This window comes from Microcaecilia unicolor, chromosome 10 (genome assembly GCF_901765095.1).
Source record: "Microcaecilia unicolor chromosome 10, aMicUni1.1, whole genome shotgun sequence".
Classification (NCBI taxonomy): Eukaryota; Metazoa; Chordata; class Amphibia; order Gymnophiona; family Siphonopidae; genus Microcaecilia; species Microcaecilia unicolor.
Window position 1 is genome coordinate 172,356,689 of NC_044040.1, and position 22,342 is coordinate 172,379,030.

The 22,342-nt window shown below is 43.6% G+C and overlaps 1 protein-coding gene across 2 annotated transcripts in view; it reads left to right on the forward strand.

Moving 5' to 3' along the window:
• ZBTB38 (zinc finger and BTB domain containing 38) overlaps positions 1–20,042 on the forward strand; it is an 89,879-nt gene extending 69,837 nt beyond the window's left edge. For both annotated transcript variants that reach the window (XM_030215702.1, XM_030215701.1), the window contains one exon: positions 15,201–20,042. In XM_030215702.1, the coding sequence (XP_030071562.1) occupies positions 15,201–18,983 (3,783 nt within the window). In that variant the 3' untranslated portion in view covers positions 18,984–20,042. The remainder of the gene's footprint in view (positions 1–15,200) is intronic.
• Positions 20,043–22,342: the final 2,300 nt, after the last annotated feature.

Here is a 22,342-nt window from a genome sequence, read left to right on the forward strand (position 1 = left end):
ACTAGTTCTCCTGTGTTTTGCTTGTAATGACTATGACATAACAAAACTCAGTAAGCCACATTGAGCCTGCAAATAGGTGGGAAAATGTGGGATACAAATGCAATAAATAAATAGTGTGAGTTTCTAGCTTGTGACTAGTTAGCTTTGGGCATAGCTTTCTTGTTAGCTTGTGTACAGCTTTACTAGTTTTCTTGTGGTTAGCTTTCTGGGTTTCCCGTGTGTGTTTCCTTTGCTTCTGGAGCTTCAGCCCTAGTCCTGTCCGCTGCCAGTACTCCTTGCTACTGGAGCTCCAGCTATAGTCTTGCTACTTGACCTGACCATTGCCTGAATCTGACTACTCTCTGCCTGCTGTCTGACCTGACTGCTGCCTGTACCCAGATATTCCTCTGCCTGCTGCCTGACCCAACTTCTGCCTGAACCCCGATACTTGCTGCCTGACCCGACTGCTGCCTGAACCCGGATATTCTCTGCCTGTGGTCAGACCTGACTTTTGCCGGAACCCAGACATTCCCTGCCTGTCTGCCTTGCTTTCGCCTAGGTGCCTGGGGGCACTTCTGTATCCTGATTCCTGTTGTTCCTGCTTGCTAGTTCCAGTTCCGGTTTTCCTGTAAGCCCTGCCGGCTGCCCGAACCTGAGGGCTCAACCCTCAGGGAACGGTGGCTAAGCGTAGGTGAAGCCTAGGTCCCATGTGTTCCTGTCCAGTGGGTTCCGGTCCCGTGTGTTCCAGTCCAGTGCACACCCATCCGGTGCGTTCCAGTCCTGTGTATTCCAGTACAGAACTCCAGTCCAGCCTTGCCTCGTCTCTGCTTTGAAGGTGACCTTGCCTGCCACTGCCGCTCCACGGTAGTGGTCCAAGGGCTCACAAACCCAGTGCTTCCAGGGAAGAAGCCTGACAAAATCTCCACTTTGAAATTTTGGGTCATACGTATGCATTCTGTTTATGAAATTGGGAATTCACAAGTAGACTTTTGGCCTGCCCAAGCTATGCCCCCAGTTTACTCCCTTGAAATCTATACATAGTGAAGATTTCCACGTATAAATAGCGGCTTACTGAAATCAGGTTTTATACATGTATGTGTGTTACATGTGTAAACCAAAGGAGGGAGTAGTGTGATCAGCAGAGCTGTTCCGTAAAGAGACAGCAGGACGAGGAATATAATGGAAAACAATCTTTATTCTTCGGACTCAACACAGCACTGTGTTATATTGTATTGTGCGTTCACACCCTGACCCCTGCTCCTGGATCAAGTCTATATCAAGTTGTTTCCAGTGATTACATTGTATTATATATCTTTCAGTGATTTTGAGCACAGCCCCTGACATAGCTTTCGCCAAAACACTGTGCTGTGTCGGGTCCTGAAGATAAAGATTGTTTTCCATTATATTCCTCGTTGTGCTGTCTCTTACGGAAGAGCTCTGCTGATCACACTACTCTCTCCTTTGGACCTTTATCCTCCGCTGTTGCAGTGTTCCTCCATTTCACATGTGTAAATTACAATAGGGCTCCTAAACTAAGGGCCTAAATGTTTCATGCAGCCGTTAACGCATGGCAGCAGTTAACACGGTGCAGTTCTGTTATCATGCGTCAAAAGCCATGTAAACACCTAATGTGGCTTAGTACATAAGCCTCAAAATGTTTCACGTTGGGAAGCATTAGAAAGTTACCACATGTAAATTTAGTAACTGTTTCATAGGTTTCCCCTTCTTTTTACAGATATGCTCCAAAAAGCAAAAACACTATCTTACTCCTGCCAGCCCTTCTCGAGGGGGGTGTCTCCTTACCTAGTTCTGGTAATAAGCAGCTGTGTCTAGTTGCCTAACCCCAGCTTTGTAGGGCAAGAAAGAATGCAAGCCTACAGACAGAGTGAGCTAAACAAGACTTTTTATCAACCTGACAGGACTTGAATAGATGACTCCCTAACTGTCTGCCTAGTTTAGTGAGAAAAATGCTTCGAGTACTGAGTGTGGAGGAGGACCTATGGGAGTTCCCATGAGCATCTTTTTTATTTTATACATAAGTACATAAGTATTGTCATACTGGGAAAGACCAAAGGTCCATCAAGCCTAGCATCCTGTTTCCAACAGTGGCCAAACCAGGTCACAATATACCTGGCAAGATCCCAAAAAAGTACAAAACATTTTATACTGCTTATCCCAGAAATAGTGGATTTTCCCAAGTCCATTCAATAACGGTCTACGGACTTTTCCTTTAGGAAGCTGTTCAAACCTTTTTTAAACTTCTAAGCTAACCGCCTTTACCACATTCTCTGGCAAGGAATTTCCAGAGTTTAATTACACGTTGAGTGAAGAAACAATTTCTCCAATTAGTTTTAAATTTACTACATTGTAGCTTCATCACATGCTAGTCCTAGTATTTTGGAAAGCCTAAACCGACGCTTCAGTATCTACCTGTTCAACTCCACTCATTATTTTATAGACCTCTATCATATCTCCTCTCAGCCGCCTTTTCTCCAAGCTGAAAAGCCCTAGCCGCTTTAGCCTTTCCTCATAGGAAGTCGTCCCATCCCCTTTATCATTTTCGTCACCCTTCTCTGCACCTTTTCTAATTCCACTATATCTTTTTTGAGATGCGGCGACCAGAATTGAACACAATATTCGAGGTGCGGTCGCACCATGGAGTGGTACAAAGGCATTATAACATCCTCATTTTTGTTTTCCATTCCTTCCCTAATAATACCTACATTCTATTTGCTTTCTTAGCCACAGCAGCACACTGAGCAGAAGGTTTCAGCGTATCATCAACGACGACACCTAGATCCCTTTCTTGGTCTGTGACTCCTAACGTGGAACCTTGCATGACGTAGCTATAATTCGGGTTCCTCTTTCCCACTTGCTCACTTTGCACTTGCTCACATTAAACGTCATCTGCCATTTAGACGCCCAGTCTCGTAAGGTCCTCTTGTAATTTTTCACAATCCTCCCGCAATTTACGACTTTGAATAATTTTGTGTCATCAGCAAATTTAATTACCTCACTAGTTACTCCCATCTCTAGGTCATTTATAAATATGTTAAAAAGCAGCGGTCCGAGCTCAGACCCCTGGGGAACCCCACTAACTACCCTTCTCCATTGAGAATACTAACCATTTAAGTCTACTCTCTGTTTTCTATCTTTTAACCAGTTTTTAATCCACAATAGAACACTACCTCCTATCCCATGACTCTCCAATTTCCTCTGGAGTCTTTCATGAGGTACTTTGTCAAACGCCTTCTGAAAATCCAGATACATAATATCAACCAGCTCACCTTTATCCACATGTTTGTTCACCCCTTCAAAGAATGTAGTAGATTGGTGAGGCAAGATTTCCCTTCACTATATCTATGTTGATTTTGTCTCATTAATCCATGCTTTTGAATATGCTCTGTAATTTTGTTCTTTATAATATTTGTGACCTGGATTGGCCACTGTTGGAAACAGGATGCTGGACTTGATGGACCTTTGGTCTATCCCAGTATGGCAATACATGTACTTATGGTCATTATCCAAGATCATCTTTAAGAGTTCACCTTGTTCAGCAGGATGGCTATGTTAGGGGGGTTGTAGCAGGTAACTGGAGAATCTGTTGCTGATGGGACTGTAGATGTTGTGTGCTTGGATCTGAAATTGCTGCTGTGCTAAAATCCTGAACATTTCCTGTCTCTACCTCAGGGGCGTAGCTACGGGTGGGCCTAGGTGGGCCTAGGCCCGTCCAGTCTTGGTTCAGGCCCACCCAGAAGCGCTACACCCAAACCAATTCCCTCCCTTCCCTCCACCCTCGCATGTCCAGCGCCTCTCTCTCCCCTCCCACAGTTCTGGCACTGCTACCTACGTGTCTTCCTTACCCACCCGCCATCCTTGCCGCGGAACTTGCTCTCTCTCTATGATCGCCGCCCAGCAGGAACATCAAACAGCGCGTCAGCGCTGTGTCAGAGCCTTCCTCTCTGCCGCGTCCCACCCCAGCCTGCGTAAAACAGGAAGTTGCGTGAGATGCATCAGAGAGGAAGGCTCTGACACAGCGCTAACGCGCTGTTTGAAATTCCTGCTGGGCGGCGATCATAGAGAGAGAGCAGTTCCGCAGCAAGGATTGCGGTTGAGTAAGAAAGACACGAGGAGCGCCCTGGCGGTGCCGGAACTGTGGGAGGGGAGAGAGGCACTGGACATGGGGGTTGGAGGGAAGGGAAGGGATGGATTGGATATTGTAATGTTGCAAGGGGATGGTGGGAGGGGGAGTGGGGAGAAAATGATTGATATGGGAACTTCTGAGTGAGCAAGCGCCGCGCGGCAAGGGTGGGGGGGGGGGTAAGGAAGACATGGAGGTGGCGGTGCCTGAACTGTGGGAGGGGAGAGAGGTGCTGGACATGGGGTTGGAGGGGAGGGAAGGGGCCCTGGACATGTATGCTTGTGGGTGGGAGGTTGGAGAGAGGTGCTGGGCATGTAAGGAGGGTGCTGGAGGGAAGGGATAGAGTTGCTGGATATGTAGGGGGAGAGAAGGGATAGAGGTGCTCGATATGTGGGTGGGAGGGAAGGGAGAGAGGTGCTGGATATGTGGGTGGGAGGGAAGGGAGAGAGGTGCTGGATATGTAGGAGGGAGAGAAGGGAGAGATGTGCTGGGTGAGGGGTGTGGGAGGGAAGGGAGAGAGCTGCTGATTTGTGGGGGAGGGCAGGCGGGAAGGGGGAGAGGTGCTGGGCATGCAAGGGAGGCTGCAGCAAAGGAGAGAGGTGCTGGATATGCAGGGGAGGGACTGGAGGGAAGAGGGAGAGATGTGGACCTGCAAGGGGGGCACAGAACGAAGGGAGAGAAGTACGGACCTATGAGAGGGGGAAGGGTTGTGTAGAGGAAAGGGAGAAGGATGTTGGATCAAGGAGATAAAGGAATGGGGGAGGGGTCAAATGCTGAAACCCACAGTGGAGAATGAACCAGATGCATAAGGGGGAGGGAAGAGAGAAGGAAAGTTGCTGGTTAGAGAGGAAAGGTGTGTGGGAGGGAGAAAGGGGACATAGAGAGGTACAAAGAAACAGAAGGATGAGCATTGGATGGGAGCAATGGGGACAGGTACACAGATTAGATGCTGTATTGGGATGACATATGGGCACATAGGGGCAATGCCTGACATGGGGGTGGGGAGGGAGATATGGGAATAGAGATACAATGGACATGGGGGGGGGGGTATGGGAATAGGAGATATAATGGACACAGAGAGGAGATACAAGACAAGAGGGGGAATAGGAACACAGATGGGAGATGCTGGGCATGGGGTACATGGGTGCAGCAAAGGAATGATGATGGATGCGGGGATATGAACACTGGAGATTCTGGATAAGGAAATATATGGACACAGAGATGGGAGATGGATGGTGGACATGGAGACAGAAGAAATGTCAATGGACAGGAAAGACACAGGGAAGCAGAAACCAGAGACAGGGACCAATATGATATGAAAAAATGACCAGATAACAAAAAGGTACAAAATTATTTTGTTTCTATTTTGTGATTAGATTATGTCAGAGTTGGCATATGTCAGACATGCTGGGGCCCAGGGAAGAAATCTAGGAGAGGACCCCAAAGCCCATTACCAGGCTGCACCTTCTTCAGCTTCTGGCAGGCTTGGGACTCTCTCTGGCCAGAAAGCCAAGCACAATTGCCCTGTTTGCAACCCCCCCCCCCCCCAAAAAAAAAATAAAAATAAATAAACCATCATCCCTGGCATGTGATACCTTTAAATTTTGCACAGGAGGAAATGCCTTTCTTTTTGTTTCTCTAGTGTACTACATGCAAGGTCTGGTTTCTTGGGGTTTCAGTTTAATTATATTTATAGAGTTTGTGGTGACTTATTCTGTATTTGGCTCTTGTGTTCTGTGTGCGTGGCCCCGAGGTATTCTGTCACCATGAAGTTTCTATGTAGCATTCTGTAGTAATTTGGCTTGTTCAGTTTTCTTGATAGATGTATCAATATTTTAGAGCCGCTTTTCATAGGTAGAGGATCCTTGTTTTGGAAGTTAGTGCTGGCATGGTAGATTTGCTCTAGATTCTGGGTGACTTTTTGTTTGTAGATTTTTTTAAATTACTTTACAACATGTCTATTATTGAGATTACCAGAATTTCTTTGTATGGTGAGTTTATGGGGAAATGTCCTTGCTGTGCTCTGCATCCATTATTGATGGAAGGCCAGGAGGTGCTCTGGATGCAGAATGTGTTTGGCGTTCAGTGTTTGGCTTTCAATACCATATGTGTGTTGGAGGACCTTGGCTCAATGGGGGCTGAAGAAGAGTGCAGTTCCTTGTACTTCCTTTAGCTCTCAATTAATTGCCACTGAAGCCTGCACTGCTACCCTCATTGAAGTAATGGGGAGTGAGGTAGAGGTGCAGCATGGGGTGGGGTAGGGGTAAAGCATGGGTGTATTAGGTGGCTGGGTTTTTTTTTCTCTTTCAAAAAGTTGGCAACTCTAGTGCCCACCCATCCACTTGTTGGCCCACCCAAAAATTGCCTTCTGGCTACGCCACTGCTCTACCTGGTGCTGAACTAGAACATAGAACCTACATAAGTATGGACGGTTGGATTCAGAAATTTACTACCCCACCTATCAGAAACATCTAGGCGGCTTATAATCTAAAATTTAAAGTGAAAGCAGAAGAAACACAGTCACAAGACAAGGGAAAAAAGAGGGAAGGAGGAGGAACTACAATGTGGATAGAAAAGAGGGGTACTATGATACACAGGCAGTCATGTAGAGTAAGCTTTCAAAAATAAGGGAGTTTTAAGGTCGGCCTTGACAGCATAAGAGTGGACTGAAGCCTAAGGCGGCAAGTTCAACTTTATTCAGAAATTTACTGGACATTTCAAGTTCTCACTGATTACCTTTGGTTCTAAACAGCATATCATCTCTTTATACATCCTTTCCTCTTCCCTCTGGATTTTCATCCAGGCTTCCTGCTCCCAAGAAAGCTTATTGTTTGTCGGAAGAACATTTAGCATTTCAATTAAGCTATCTTCTCCCTTTTCCAGGGTTGCAGTGTTCTGGTGGTTTCTGCTTATGGTAATAAAACAAACAAACAACACAAACCAGGTGGAGAAAGATTCTACTGCTACCCCAAATGTGACCCCTCCATGGGTCCCAGGCTAGATCATGCATCCCTTTTTAACTGTATTGTATATAAATTTCACTATATTTAGAGCTGACAGGATATTCCCTACAGTATTTATTTATTTATTTATTTATTTTATAGTACAACATTTTTATTGATGACAGATTAACAAAATACATCCAGATTTTGCGTGAGCATAGCTTCAACTGTCAGAGCATACATAAGAGTACTAAAAGTTGTAAGTCGTCATCAAACATTTAACATTTCCCCCCACCTCCACCCATTAGCTAATATGCTAATCCCTGATAGTAAGCTTAGGTAAATAGACATGGTACATGAAAGTTTCCCAAATTCACATACTAGACACTGATATACCTAACTCCTTTCTCACCTATCCAAACTTATCATACAATACTTTTTATTCACAACCATACCAGCGGTACAGAAACTATAGATTCAGATATACAAATCTGGGTCTAATCCAACAATGCAAAAGTACCGTAGTTGAATATCAGACATCAAATTTTAAAAAATGTTAAGTCCCTAACATTACTAGAATCTTTAAACAGCGAACACGCTCTTAATAACAACTGCCACCCCCTGTTGACCCGACTATAATTTTAACCCCCCCCTTGTCCCTCCTATTCCCCCGTCTCAAACCCCCCACCCCCTATCTTACTTCCGTTCCATCCAAACTTCTTTCCCCTCAGTCAACAATTCTAGGGAGATAGAACATTGTGCAAGATGGTATCTGCCTCTAAAAGTGGCTTCCTAATAGCCTACTAGTGTATGTGGTATGTGAGGAGCATGTTGTTATTTATTTATTATTAGGATTTATTTACCCGCCTTTTTGAAGGAATTCACTCAAGATGATGTACAGTAAGAATAGTTCAAACATGAGCAGGAGGCAATTAGAGCAGTAAAAATATTCGAACAACAATACAAAGTATGGCATGGTATACTACTTGCAGTGACAACACAATCATGTACTTGAACATTATAATTAGTAGTGAAGGGTAAGGCAAAGTTGTAACATATAGATGAGTAAGAAAGTAGGAAGAATTAGAAAGTAAGGTGATTGATTTGAAGAAAGCTGCACGTGAGGTCAGAGTGATGGTTAAATATTATCTCAGCTAGGGTAGGAGTGGATAACATGTCCCACTGCAGTATGTGCAGCCTGAGTCAATCCTTGTGTGTGTGAGTGAGACTAACAAGTTAGTTACTTCTTCCGTTAAAGGCTTGGTCGAAGAGCCAAGTTTTCACCTGCTTCCTGAAGTAGAGGTAGTCTTGTGTTAAGCGGAGCCTTCAGGCAATGCATTCCAGATTGTGGGGGCTACTCCGGAGAAGGCTCGCTTGCGGGTATCACATTGTGTAATGTCTTTTGGAGAGGGTGTAGTTAGTGAAAGTCCTTGGGAGGACCTTAGTGTCCTTGGCGGTGTATGGCGGATCATCCTGTTCTTCAGATACTCGGGCCATTTCCTTTCAGGGCCTTGAAGATCAGACATAGAGTTTTAAATTTAGCCCTGTATTTGTTACGTCTGTGCTCACCTCGCCTCTGGTGGCCAGAACCGGTGGCTGCTGTGGACCGTCACCCGTTCCAGATTTCAGCGGAGTCCGGTCCGGATCTTCCGGGCTGCCAGACTTGCTTGCTTGGATTGAACCACACAGCACCTGTGGTTTCCTGGTGATTGTTGCAGCTGAGCTCCAGGTGCTGCTGGGCTTATTAGCCATTCTGAAACCTTGCTGCTTTGCCTTTGCATTGCGTCTAAGGCCCTGGTATGTTGGTGCTTTTGCACTTCAGCATGAGTTTGTTTCCTTGCTCTAGTTCTTGCCTGAAGTATTGCCTGTTCTAGTTAGTCTATGTTTAGTTTAGGGTATTGCTTGTTTACTGTATTGCTTGTTTCCAGTCTTGTGTCTTGTTTGTATGTCTTGTCTAGTTCTGAGTTTATCTGTGTTTGTTCCCTGCTTCAGTGGCTGCTTGCAGCTTTCAGTTCAGTCTCCTGTCTAGCTGTGTTTGTTCCCTGTTTCAGTGGCTGCTCGCAGCTTTCAGTCCTGTCCTTTAGCCTATTCTTTCCCTGCCTTGCTGTCCCTGTGCTGCCTAGCTGTTAGCCAGTCCTGCCCTGTCCAGTAAGTCCTGCCGGCCACCTGAAGCCTTGAGCTCAACTCTTGGTGGAAAGTGGCCAGGTGCAGGTGAGCCTAACTGTTGTCAGAGATCTGCCCTGTCTCTAGCGTGGGGTGGTTTTGCCTGCCACTGCCGCTCCTCGGCAGTGGCCCAAGGGCTCACAAACCCAGTTCCAGCTTTGTAAACGTGACAGTATTGTACTGGTAGCCAATGAAGTTTTTGCAAAAATGGTGTGATGTGGTCACATCGCTTGCAACCTTCTATGAGTCTTGCTGCTGCATTCTGAATCAACTGGAGCTGGTGCAGGCCCTTTGTAGTCAGACCATTGTATAGTGCATTGCAGTAATCTAGTCTTGATGTTACCATGGCATGCACAACAGGGATAAGATTTACCTTCTCGATGTAAGGAGAGAGCCAGAGGAGCTGTCGCAAATAGTAGAAGCAACTCTTGAAGGTTGCTTGGATTTGTGGAATCAGAGTAAGTGTTGAATCTAACTGTATTCCAAGGTTCCTGACTTGTGATTTGAGGGGGAGTTCATACTTCCCAAAAGGGATTTTGATGTCAGGTATGTATCCACTTGTGTTAGGGACCCAGAGAAGCGCAGTTTTACTTGGGTTCAGGCAAAGTTTGTTGTGTTTAGGCCCATTCTTGAATTGATGTTAGACAAGTGATCAGTTTATTCAAGGCTGTAGGTAAGTCAGGTTCAGTAGGTATGAGTAGCTGCTCATCATCCACATAGATGTAGAACTGAGTGTCCATTGACCGAATCAGCTCAGCTAGTGGCTTGAGGTAGATATTGAACAGAATAGGTGACAGTATCGATCCTTGTGGTACCCCGCAGGTCAGTGTCCATGGTGATGATGAGTTGCTGCCAATCATTATGGATTGTTGCCTGTCTGATAGATAGGATCTGAACCAGGCAAGTACTGTTCTGTTGACACCTGTTTCTGTCAGTCGTGCTAGCAAGATATCATGATCCACAGTGTCAAAAGCTGCTGAGAAATCTAGCAGTACTAACATTGAGGCAAATCCCTTGTCTCGGTTTCTGTGAAGATCATCTAGCAGGGATATGAGGACTGTTTCTGTTCATAACCAGGTCTGAATCTAGATTGACATGGATCTAGCCAGTTACTCTTTTCTAGCCATTCATTAAGTTGACACAGACTGTTTGTTCTATGAGTTTCCCTAGAAACGGATGTTGGCTATTGGCCTGTAACTTTCAAGTTTGTCCTGGTCAAGGTTGTTTTTCTTCGGCAGAGGGCGAACCACTGCCCTTTTTAATGCTGTTGGTAATTGCCCATTAGAAAGAGAGGTGTTCACAATTTTGGGGCGCCTTCTATAAGGCCCATACTTGCTTGCTGCACTATCTTTGATGGGCAGGCAGGGCCGTGCCAAGGGTCTGTGGTGCCCCCCTGCAGACTATCAGTTGGTGCCCCCCCCCCCGTCTCGCTTCTTCATTAGATGTTTCTCCATTGCTACCTGTCTTTCCTTTAGACTGAAAACTACAGGCCCAGCCAGACCTGACAAAAGGGTCTACCACACCCTTCAATGTCAAGCATATACTAGAAAACTGTAAATTAGCTTACACAGGAAAGCAGTTTAAAAAAATAAACACAATTCCTGCTGTTTCTTACACTGCTCTCCAGAGAAAGCACTGCCTTTATAAAGAGGCTTTCAGTGGGACTTAGCCTATTAAAAACTATTAGCATAATTAGGAATGGCCAGCCCTTGTAACTGCAGAGACCTAAGCTTTGATTATGCATGTTCCTGTCTTTGTGACAGTGGGGGGGGGGGGGGGGGGGGGGGGGGGGGGGGGGGGGGGGGGGGGGGGGGGGGGGGGGGGGGGGGGGGGGGGTCTCTTCATCTCATTTACACAGTCTGACCTCCCTGGCTCACTGGGAGCCCAGTCTCTTGGAGACTGCTATACATTGCAAAATAAGATAGCAGATGTAAATTCTCAAAGTGGACATATTCCAAACACTAAAATGAAAATAAACAATTTTTTTCTATCTTTGTTGGCTGGTGACTTTCTTTTTCTGATCATGCTGGCCCAGTATCTGATTCTGTTGCTGGTATCTGTCCTCTTAACTCTGTTTCCAGGGCTACCTTTCCACTGTATGTATCCCTCATTGATGTCTCTGACTCTAAAGTTTAGCAATTTCATTAAAGCAAAATGTATTTTCAAATATCACAAACTCTCCCTATCCAAGCAGAATGTTTTATATAAAAACAAACAACAAAAAAAGCAATCAGATTTTTACTTACCAGCTATTCTACACTATACGTCAGCTAAACTTCCTCTTTGAACCTCAGCCAATTAAATGGATTTTAGCTGTAGCTATGATAATTATGTACACATCATTGCAGTCATGCCCTCCTCTCAGTGTACATGCTCAAAAAACAAAAACTTTGAACCACTTACAGATAACAATTACACTATTTATTTTTTATTTCTCCCCAGTCTCACTTGCACACCTGCCTCCAAACCTGTTCTCGTTAATTTGAATGTTGTTCCAGCTCACCCTGAATGAAAGTTGTTCACACACCAAAGCCATAAATAGCTGCTGGTTGTACTCTTTGAAGCAGCTTTAGCAGAGCAGCCTGTCTCAGCACTGCTGGGCTACCTTCACTTCCTGATGCGGGAAGGGCAGGGGAGAGAGGAGAATCACAACTTCAGGTAAAGATTTTGCAAGTGAGTGGCGCCCTCTAGAGGTCGGCGCCCCCCTGCATTGCTTACCTCGCTTACCGTGTCAGCACGGCCCTGTGGGCAGGGATCGAGGGAGCAGGTAGTTGGTCGAAGGTCTCTTAGGATTTTGTCAAGGCTCTCCTCTGTCATTAGGTTAAAAGTGTTCCACCTGTTTCTGTTAGGAGGGGGCGAGTTTGTGCACCTCTGGTTGACTGGTTGGGCACTGGGTGGGATTGCCTTTAAATCCTGGTGGAGACTTTTAATTTTGTTGGCAAAGTATGCAGCAAAATCATTGTAGTTCAGTTTAGACTGGGCAGGCTGGTTTTGTTGTGGGGGTTTACTATACTGAACAGCTGCTTGGTTGAATTGGCAGCCTGTGCAATGCATTGAGAGAAATACTGTTTTTTGGTTGCTGTTAAGGCTTGGCGGTATTTTGCCATGTGCTTCCTGCAGTTTAGCCTGTCTTCATCCAGGTGAGATTTGCGCCTTCTCCTTTCCAGTTTTCATCCGTCGTGTTTAAGGATCTGAAGTTCTGGAGAAAACCAAGGTGAGCGTTTGTGAGTGGGGCATAAGACCTTTTTTAGTGGTGCTGTTTTCTCTAAGGTCTTGGCTAGGTGTGTATTCCAGATGTCATCTTGTTCTGCCACTGTTGTCTTTTCATCTATATGCAGATAGTCCTAGGCCTCTAGGAAATTCTCAGCGGTCAGCTTTTTTTTGTCTCTGATCTCCTTCCAATGGGAGGTGCCATTTGTTTCAGGTGGTCACTTAGGGAGAATTTAATTAGAAAATGGTCTGACCATGATAGGGGTGTTATTTCAATACTGTTATCCCAGAATTCTGGGATATCCACCCCTTTGTAGAATATGTGACCCTTTTCGTGGGTTGGAGAATTGATCACCTGGGCAAATCCTAGTGCTGTCATCGTGTCCGAAAGGCAGCTGTGGTGGTATCTGGGGTTTCAAGCTCCATCTCTGGCCGCCTTCAAATCTAAGCTAAAAGCCCACCTGTTTGATGCTGCTTTTAACTCCTAACCCTTATTCACTTGTTCAGAACCCTTAATTTATCATCCTCACTTTAATATTCCCTTATCTCTTGTTTGTCCTGTTTGTCTGCTAATTAGATTGTAAGCTCTGTCGAGCAGGGACTGTCTCTTCATGTTCAAGTGTACAGCGCTGCGTACGTCTAGAAGCGCTATAGAAATGATAAGTAGTAGTAGCTGATGTGTAGATTGAAGTCTTCCATGATCACCAGCCTAGGGTAATTCAGGGTCACTTGAGTAATCAGGTCTAGGAGTTCTTGCACAGATAATGTGTTGTTACGAGGTGCTCGGTAAATCATGAGCAGCCAGATTGGCTTCTCCTCTTCAAGTTGGATTAAAAGAGATTCTGATCCATGTAGCTGGGGGATGGATATTCTGCGCAGTTTGATTGTGTCCTGAATCAATACTGCTACCCCTCCACCCTGTCTTCCTGGTCTTGGTTGATGTTGGATATTGAAACTTGTTGGGCATAGTTCAGCCAGTGGTAAATCCCCACTTTCATCTAGCCAGGTTTCACTTATTCCTAGGATGTCAAGATGCTGTTCATTTATGGCATTATGGATCGCCGAGGATTTCTTTGCAACTGATCTGGCATTCACCAATCGTATAGTTCCCAAGGGTGGTCTGGGGGTGCTGTGGGTAGCTTTGGTGTGACAATGAGGTGGTCTTTTAAGTACTGTTATGTAGGTGTTTGACCTCTTGCACTTTTGCCTTCTCCCACACGCCACTGGGATGCTTTCATGACACATTTTTGTGTCAGAAGCTAGTTAGGCAAAATTTCACTGAGTGGTGCTGCAGTCCTCTCTGGAGTACACCCTATAGATCAGCAGTCTTCCTAGTTGGCAATGCAGGGTTAAGGCTTTAATAGCTGAAAGAACAGACCTTTTAAAGTTGTAAATTCAGACCAGGCCTGTGAGATCAAAGTCTTCCATGAGTGGAGGAGTGGCCTAGTGGTTAGGGTGGTGGACTTTGGTCCTGAGGAACTGAGTTCAATTCCCACTTCAGGCACAGGCAGCTCCTTCTGACTCTGGGCAAATCACTTAACCCTCCATTGCCCCATGAAAGCCGCATTGAGCCTGCCATGAGTGGGAAAGCGCAGGGTACAAATGTAACAAAAAATAATAGAGAAACAAATGGCTGCACTTAGCACTTCTATGTGAAATTCTTGGAGACAATGCATAGGTTTCCTTTAGTTTTAAGGAATCTAAAAGATTCAGAGTTATAGAAGTAGATTATAGATTATGTAGTTAAAATAAAAATGTTTAACTCACGGATTGCAGGTATTTACTTTAGAGTTTCTGGTTCTGATAGCCTTGAATGGTCCAATTGATGCAGGTTGCTGTAGGCTTTTTCTTTATTGTTCCAGAGGAAGGATAGATGTAAATAAGGATCCAGCTCCAATCTCAGAGCATAAGAAGAGTTATTTAGGGGAGATAAAATTTCCTTTCTCCAGCCAAAAATAAATGGAAGAAGTTCCGAGTAAAAATGAGGACTGGTACCTCAACACAGACTGAGCAGAAGTCAGTAAAAGTTTGGGTTGTAAATAAGCAGAAGATAAGCAGAAAATGTAGTTATTTAGTCTAAGTTGCAGAGCCTGATGTGAACCCAGCCAGCCCAGCTGTATGAACTCTGCCTTACATACCTATATCTATGGGATGTGTAAAAATTGTATAAAGTGTATACCTGGCTCAGCAGCAATGCTGTGCACTTCCATGGAAAAGATTCAGTTTCAGTTTCCAAGTCTGGCATTTCTTCCCCAGGCTGGCTTGGGAGTCTGTGGAGACAGTCTTCAGAGACCCTGAAGGAGAAAGAATCTCAACCATTGCTCAGTGGTGAAACCTACTGGCTAGAACTAAGCTGCAAGCGTGTTACTGGGTTCAACAGAGAGTTGTTATCTGTGGGTTGTGACAAAGTGAGAAGGGATTTGATATACTGCCTATCTGTGGTACAGTCAAAGCAATTTACATATTATAAACAGGTATGGACCATAACTGCAGTGGTTGGGTTAGAGAAGGTTATCAAAATAAGGGAAATACACCTGGTAGTTGAGAATAAAGGTTCGTGACACCACTACCCAATAGAGGCCATTTTCAATCCAGCTGGAAACCCAAAGGAGCAGGATTGAATTGATGAGCCAAAAGTACAATTAAAACAATATAAATATATTTACATATACACTCATCTAAAGTAATTTGTGAGTACATTGTCTTTGGAATGTTGATGAATAATTTTGCAGTTTTTTAAAATGTTTTTTGTTTTTATTTTTTAGATGACAGTCATGTCCAGCTGGGAAGATGTTGTGAATGGCCTTCACAGCGAGACTGTGCTCTGTAGCTTACATGAACAACGTGTGCAGGGCTTTTTCTGTGATGTCACCATAGTAGTGGAAGATGTCAAATTTAAGGCCCACAGAAATGTGCTGGCAGCCTCCAGCCTCTATTTCAGGAATCTCTTTTTGAGTCAGAGTATTTGGATCTCAGGACATGTGTTGGAGCTCTCTGATTTCAAGGCTGATGTATTTACAGAAATACTTAATTATATCTACAGTTCCAGGGTAGTAGTGAAGAGGAAGGAGACGCTTGTTGATCTTGTTGCTGCAGGGAAAAAGCTGGGAATAACTTTCCTGGAAAACCTTAAAAACTCCACTCAGAGTAGCAAAGGTTCATCCCTGTCACCACACAGCTGTTGCTCCGAGGCTCTTGGACAGCCTGATCCATTTGTGTTGTATGACAGTCAAAATGGTCTGAAAGCAGAGGCCAATGAGAAGAGAGGTGATGACCCAGCCATCACAAATGGTCCAAGAATTACAAATGCATTTTCAATTTTTGAAACAGAAATTAATGACAATGTATTTTCTCCTCTTGACTTAAGGGCAAGTTTCAAAAAGACATCTGAAAATGCCAAGGTAGTAAATATTGGCCTCAGTGGGGCTGAAATTTGTAGTAATATTGAGTCAGTCAATACACTGGCTGAACACTCATATGCCGTCTCCTCAGGGGACGCTCTGTTACAAAGAGCTGCATTTCTTGAACAGTGCAAAGAAAATGAAGAAGGTCTCCGAACCATATCTAGAAATCAATCAGCAAAGCATAAGAGGCTAATCGAACCGCACTGTTCTAGTTCTGCTTTAGCAACAGTAACAACCCCAATCCTTAATCATGAACCAGGAACATATCAAGCCTCAGATTCTGACAATGCAAGAGATTTCCATTTTCCCAGAGATGATGAAAGCAGCTTTGCTGAGACCCAAATAGTTTATAGTTGTAAATTTTGTACCAAATCCTTTAATAAAAGAGCTTTATTTGACACCCACCTTCTGCTTCACACAAGGCATCAGCAGTCTTTGAAGTGCAAGTATTGCAATAAACAGTTTACCCATTTAAAACGACTGGGGAGACATGAAGAGGTTTGTATGAAACCAGGCCCTGTGTCTGTCCACATCGAAAAGGAACAGAGTTTGTCAGATCATTGCACTGCACTAGATGGCAGCACTAGAAACACCTCTTCAAATACAGAACCTTTATTATCTGAGAGTGGTATCAGCACTTACTCAAACACGAGTAACACCTTATCAGAAATGGACCATTTGATGAAAGTCATTGATGGGCAGATATCTTATATTTGCATTGTTTGCAAGCGTAGCTATGTAACCTTGTCAAGCCTTCGTAGGCATGCAAATGTTCACTCATGGAGAAAAACGTATCCTTGCCATTATTGCAACAAAGTATTTGCATTAGCTGAGTACCGTACGAAACATGAATTATGGCATACAGGGGAAAGGCGGTATCAATGTATTTTCTGCCTAGAGACTTTCATGACCTACTACATTCTCAAAAACCATCAAAAATCTTTTCATGGGATTGATCCACGACTTGGTGTAAATAAGAAAACAGCAAATGGGGGCTTAAAGTCGAACATTTACTCCTATAAGCTCTATAGATTATTACCTATGAAATCTAGACGAATACCATTAAAGGCCCCCACAAATGACTCATCTGGAACTGTAGAAACAAATCACCAAGAATTTGAGGGTATTTCCAGTTCCTGCATTGTTCAGAATCCCCTTAGCACTCAACCACTTCCACTAAATTTTCAGGAAGGTGAAAGGTTGTTAAACAATGCAGCCTTTCCATTGGACACACTTTACAGTGAACCAGTTGCAACTGTGACACATTTGAATGTTGCTTCTTGGGAAATAGGAGTATTGCCTTCTGATTTAAATAAAGACTCTTCTACTGAAGAATCATTGGCTCCGGCAGGAAAAGAACTTGATTCTAGTTTTCAAGAATGTAATTCCTCCATTGACACTTTAAACAAGGTATGTGAAGGTGCAGCTTCTGTTATTAGCTATAAGAGTTCAGCCCCCTCGGTTATCATGCACAGCAGCAGACTTTCATCAGTAATAGTGCATGATAATGCCATAGCCTCTGCAGTAGGCTATGGACCAGAAGCCTCAAGCAGTGTACTCAGTCAGCCAATAAAAGATGAAAATGACGAAGGATTAGATCACACAGGCCAAGGCATTATTGAAGTGAAGAACTTGAAAGAACAAAACACATCTTTTCTCCGCAATGAAGAAAACATGCTAGGGGAGCGGAAGGAAATTAGTGACTCTGAAGATGCATCTGATAGAATGTTGAACGTTTTTCATAAAGGAAGTAAAACTGAAACATATATTGCGAAACCTGCACTGCCTGGAACATGTGTTAATAATGAAATTGCACCTCTCTGTCAAATAACAGTGAAAATTGGGAATGAGGCTATTGTAACAAGGCGCATTTCAGGTGCTGCACTGTTCTATAAAAGAGGCAGGCATTCTAAGCATAGAGAGCGTGAACGGGAACACAAGGTTCAAGAATTAAAGGTAGAGAAGAAGGAGAGGAGCTCTGCCAGGCTTTGTAAGTCAGAGAACAGTAAGATGAATGAAATGTGTGATGAAACAAGTGACCAGGATTCTAATGATAAGCCTTGGCGACCTTACTACAATTATAAACCCAAAAAAAAGCTCAAGCACTTAAACAAATTTCGAAAAATCAAAAGGAGGAAAAAACATGGGAAGAGAAATTACAACAATGTAAGTAAAAATGCATCCAATGCAGATTCTACATTTAGTAATGAACCTGATCTGAATGGCGAAGACCAACAGGAAAATATTGGCCAGTCTGGCATTCCATTTCAGCTTTGTGGTGAGGATCTGTCTTCCAAAGATGACAAAAAGGATCCTGAAAAATGGCAAGTAGATCCAAGGCCTTGTTTTTGTGAACTATGTCAAAAACTGTTTCGAAACCCCTCTACCTTGAAAGTGCACATGAGATGTCATACTGGTGAAAGGCCCTATTCGTGCAAAATTTGTGAGAAGAGTTTCTCATTTCCTGGAAATTTACATAAACATGAACGTATTCATTTGGGTGTGAAGAATTTTGTTTGTCAGTATTGTAGCAAGGCATTCACATTAAATGAGACACTGAAGAAACACGAGCGTATTCACACAGGAGAAAAACGATATGACTGCCAGTTCTGTTCCCAGCGTTTCTTGTATCTCTGCACCAAGAATAATCACGAACAGAGGCATCTGCTGGAGGAAAACGTCAAAGGATTTGTTTGCTTTCAGTGCTCTAAAATTTGCAAAACAGCTGCTGCTCTTGGGATGCACAAAAAGAAACATTTTCTCAGAACACTGAAACAACGTGATAAAAGAGAGTATGTGACCAAGGAGGGCTCCAGAGCCTTTCGGAACAGAGCTTTGAGAAACTGTGATCTGAAGAGGACAGATGGTATGAAGAGTAGACCTGCAGATGTATGTCATGCTTCCAGTGACAGCTTAGAGAGCCCCATGGAGGTAGTGCAAGAAAGCAATAACCAACAGATCATGAATAATGTAGCAGATATTCCCAGACCAAGTGCTCAAGGAGTTCAAACGAACATGGGTCCCGATAATGAACATATTTCCTCATCAACAGGTTTCTTGAATGAGAATGTATTAAAACAGGCACCAAAACAAAATAGGTGGGAATGTTGGCAGTTTTACCATGATGTCGGGGAGGGGGAATGATTTAACTGTAATGTTTCAACCATAGAAGACTGGAGATTATGAAAGAAGCAGCAGCAGTTCAGCAGGAAAGTTCTCCAGTGGCTTTTGTGAATGTTATTACTTATGCCTGCTGACAGAATTGTCTGATCAGTGCGTATCACTTGCAATAGTTATTTTGGTCCTGGAGAAAACTCTTAGGCTGTGATGCCTTCTAAAAAGGCCGACATAAAGGATGTTGTAGTGCATGATCTTTTGAGACTTCACAGATGTCTTTACAACTGAAAAGTTGATTCAAGAGATCTCAGAAGCTCATGTACTGCAACATGTCTTTGGATCAAATACATATGGACCAAGCTTAGTTATTATTATTATTGTTGTTAGTAGACCTAGTGAGTTCAAGTAGATTGACGTGCAAAGCATTGGTCATTACTTAAAAGTGTTTGTTCCTAAAAGTTACACTTCAAAAATTAGACTTTCAACTGCCTGTAGGTTGTAGCTCTATGACTTTATGTTCAGTTGATTGTTTAGGGTGCAGTTTTCAAAGCCATTTCGCAAGGTAAATAGTGATTTGCCACAGGCAAACTAAACAATTTGAAAATTGCCTTTCTCTGCTTATTTAGATAGAGAACGAACACTTTCTCAGCTTTAATTCAGTTATCACTGTATAGGAAACTGGACAGGTCTGAGATGGACGTCATGGAGCAGTCACACTCAGGCAAAGTTGATGGTCTTACTAATGTATCTCCAGATGTGTAGTTTGAGGTTTCCTACCATGTTTTGGTTCAGACTTACAGTACTATATGCCTGGCCAGCAGTAGGACTTGTTCACAACGCAAAGGCAAAATTTGAGCAAATACAACATTTGAGTCAAGACCTCAGTGCTTAAGATATATCACTGGGGTAGAGTCAAACAGTGTATCCAAAAATACTTACTGATTGAACTGTTTTTCTCCCCATATTCAATAAAAACTGATGGAAAATAAATATTTTGACAATAATATTTTTACAGCTATAAACTGATAACAATGATTTTAGTTTTTATTGGTATGGGATGATGCAGCACATAGAACAGTCTTTCAGACAGAAATCTCCATACATTTATAAATTTACAACAGTCTTTCAGACAGAAATCTCCATACATTTATAAATTTACAATGGTGAAACCATTTGCAGGCCTGTGTAGAATTTTTGAAGCCTGATTTCTGATTTTGACAGGCCACTGCCATTGACCTGCTGTGAATGTCTGCCAGATCACCCAAAACAGTAACTTTATTGTCCTTTAATGTGTCCTTTTATAGATACCAACACAATTCTACACCTTTAAGGTACCAAGGTCATTTACAACATGTACAGCAGGCATTCAAACACAGGCTAGCATAAACTCTTATGCTGCAACCAGATATCCTTCCATGGTTTCTCCTGTCTCCTCCCACTAACTTCAAGCTGAGGGCTTTCCAGTTTTTTATTGGGATATGTTTTGCTTGTTGTGGTTAGCTCTTCACTCACCACACTCCCATTTCTACCACTTCTCTGGGTGTGTTGTGCCTTCTCTGGCAGTCTCCTTCCCCTCTCATTCTGCTCCAAGAATGACTGTTCTCCCAAAGTAGCTCTTTAATCAGTCTCACCAGTGTTCTTCAATTACTGGAATATTCCTTTCTGATTGGTTTCAGGTTCGTACCTCTTCAAAATGGATTTCTCAGCAGCCTCCTCTGTTCTTCCCTGTCTTACATTAGAGGTGTGTTTGGAACTCTCTTTAGCATTCCCCTCACTATCTCTGATTGGCCACTTGTTCCCCGTTTCTGGGCAGTACCTTGTCTGGGAGTTGATCTACCTCATCACACACCTGTCCCCTATGAAAACTGTGCATTTGCACCTGATGCAAGCTATTCTGGCCCTTTCTGCAATAAAAACTTCCTGTCCTCTAACATAGGAAGAATAGTGTGTTCCTGCAGTGGGTCATCATCCCCCCAAATTCTATAAATGGCACATTAAGTTGTGCACGCTAATTTGGCCACATGGCCAAATTGTGTGCACAACTTAATTGATTAACAAGCCAATCTGCGCCGATAATTGGATGTTAAGCAATTAGCAGTACTAATTGGCTTTAATTAGAATTTATGCACACATCTTTCTAGGCATGATCTATAATGCGGTGTGCATGGGCATGGCCATGGGTGGGTTGTGGGCATTTCAGAAAGCTATGCAGGTATTTAGACCTGGTTTTCGGTAGCCTAAACAGATAACGGCGCGTTAGCATATTCTATAAACTACACCTAGCTTTAGGCATGGTTTATAGAATCACGCTAACTGCATGGTTTTAAGGCACCATATATAGAAATTCCCCCCATGTCTCCCTCTCTTCCTTTGGCATTTTACCATTCCAAGACCTTTATCTCTACCACCTTGGGGTTGATAGTCACAGCAATTTAACCAGCCATGAGAGGCTCCTAGTTGGTTAAAGCGCTTGTGCAGGGCTATCCATGGATAAATATTCAGCGGCACTTAACCAGCTAGTGCCGCTGAATACCAGCACTAACCACTAAAGTGAAAACCAGCTATTGTGTTGGTGGTCTGAAGGTGGAGTCGGCACTTAACCACCTAAGGTACCAATACAAATTGGACCGCATAAAGCTCAGTCCTATCTTTATCTGGTTTCGCTTAGGCAGTTAAGTGCTAAGTATTGCATTTAACTGCATAAGAGAGAGCCACATAAACCTGGATATTTGGTGCTGGTGCCTGGACATGGCCTGGCGTTGAATGTCTGGGCATAACGCTGCTGGCAGCCAAAAAAAAAACCTCTGACTGTCGCTGGTTGAATATTTACTCCCATATCACTACTGTACGAGGTAAGCTATTTAGCACATCCTCCACCAAGTACCTCCAGGATTCACCGCCCTAAATATTCTACAGACAAAAGTAGAACTATTCTGTCTTGCTTTTACTCTGACGCTTTCTTATGGGTATTCACAAAAATGCATTTGCAGCCTTTAATTTTCCTGCTTTTCTTTCGGCCATCTCCCTTATTACTAGGGATCTCACTCTGTCATCTCTGCATTTTTTTGTAAAAAAAAATGTTCCTTCTGTTCTTTCCCTTACTTCTCTGGTGAGCCTAGGTTTGACACTCCTTGTTAGAAATAATGTATCAATGACCTTTCCTGGCATTGCCACTGGCCTGCCAGTCCTCTTCATAATTTTGTTTTACCCGGGCTCCCTTACCCTCCAGGATTTAGGCCTTTGGAGCACTAGCAGTCTCTCCTTTAGTTCCCTTTGCTTGCTTGCAAGATTTCTTTTCCCCCAAAGCCACTGTAAAAGGTAGAAATGATGCTGGAGGAGGGGGGTTGGGGGAGTGGCAGAGGAACTGTTGGGTCAGGGAGCCACAA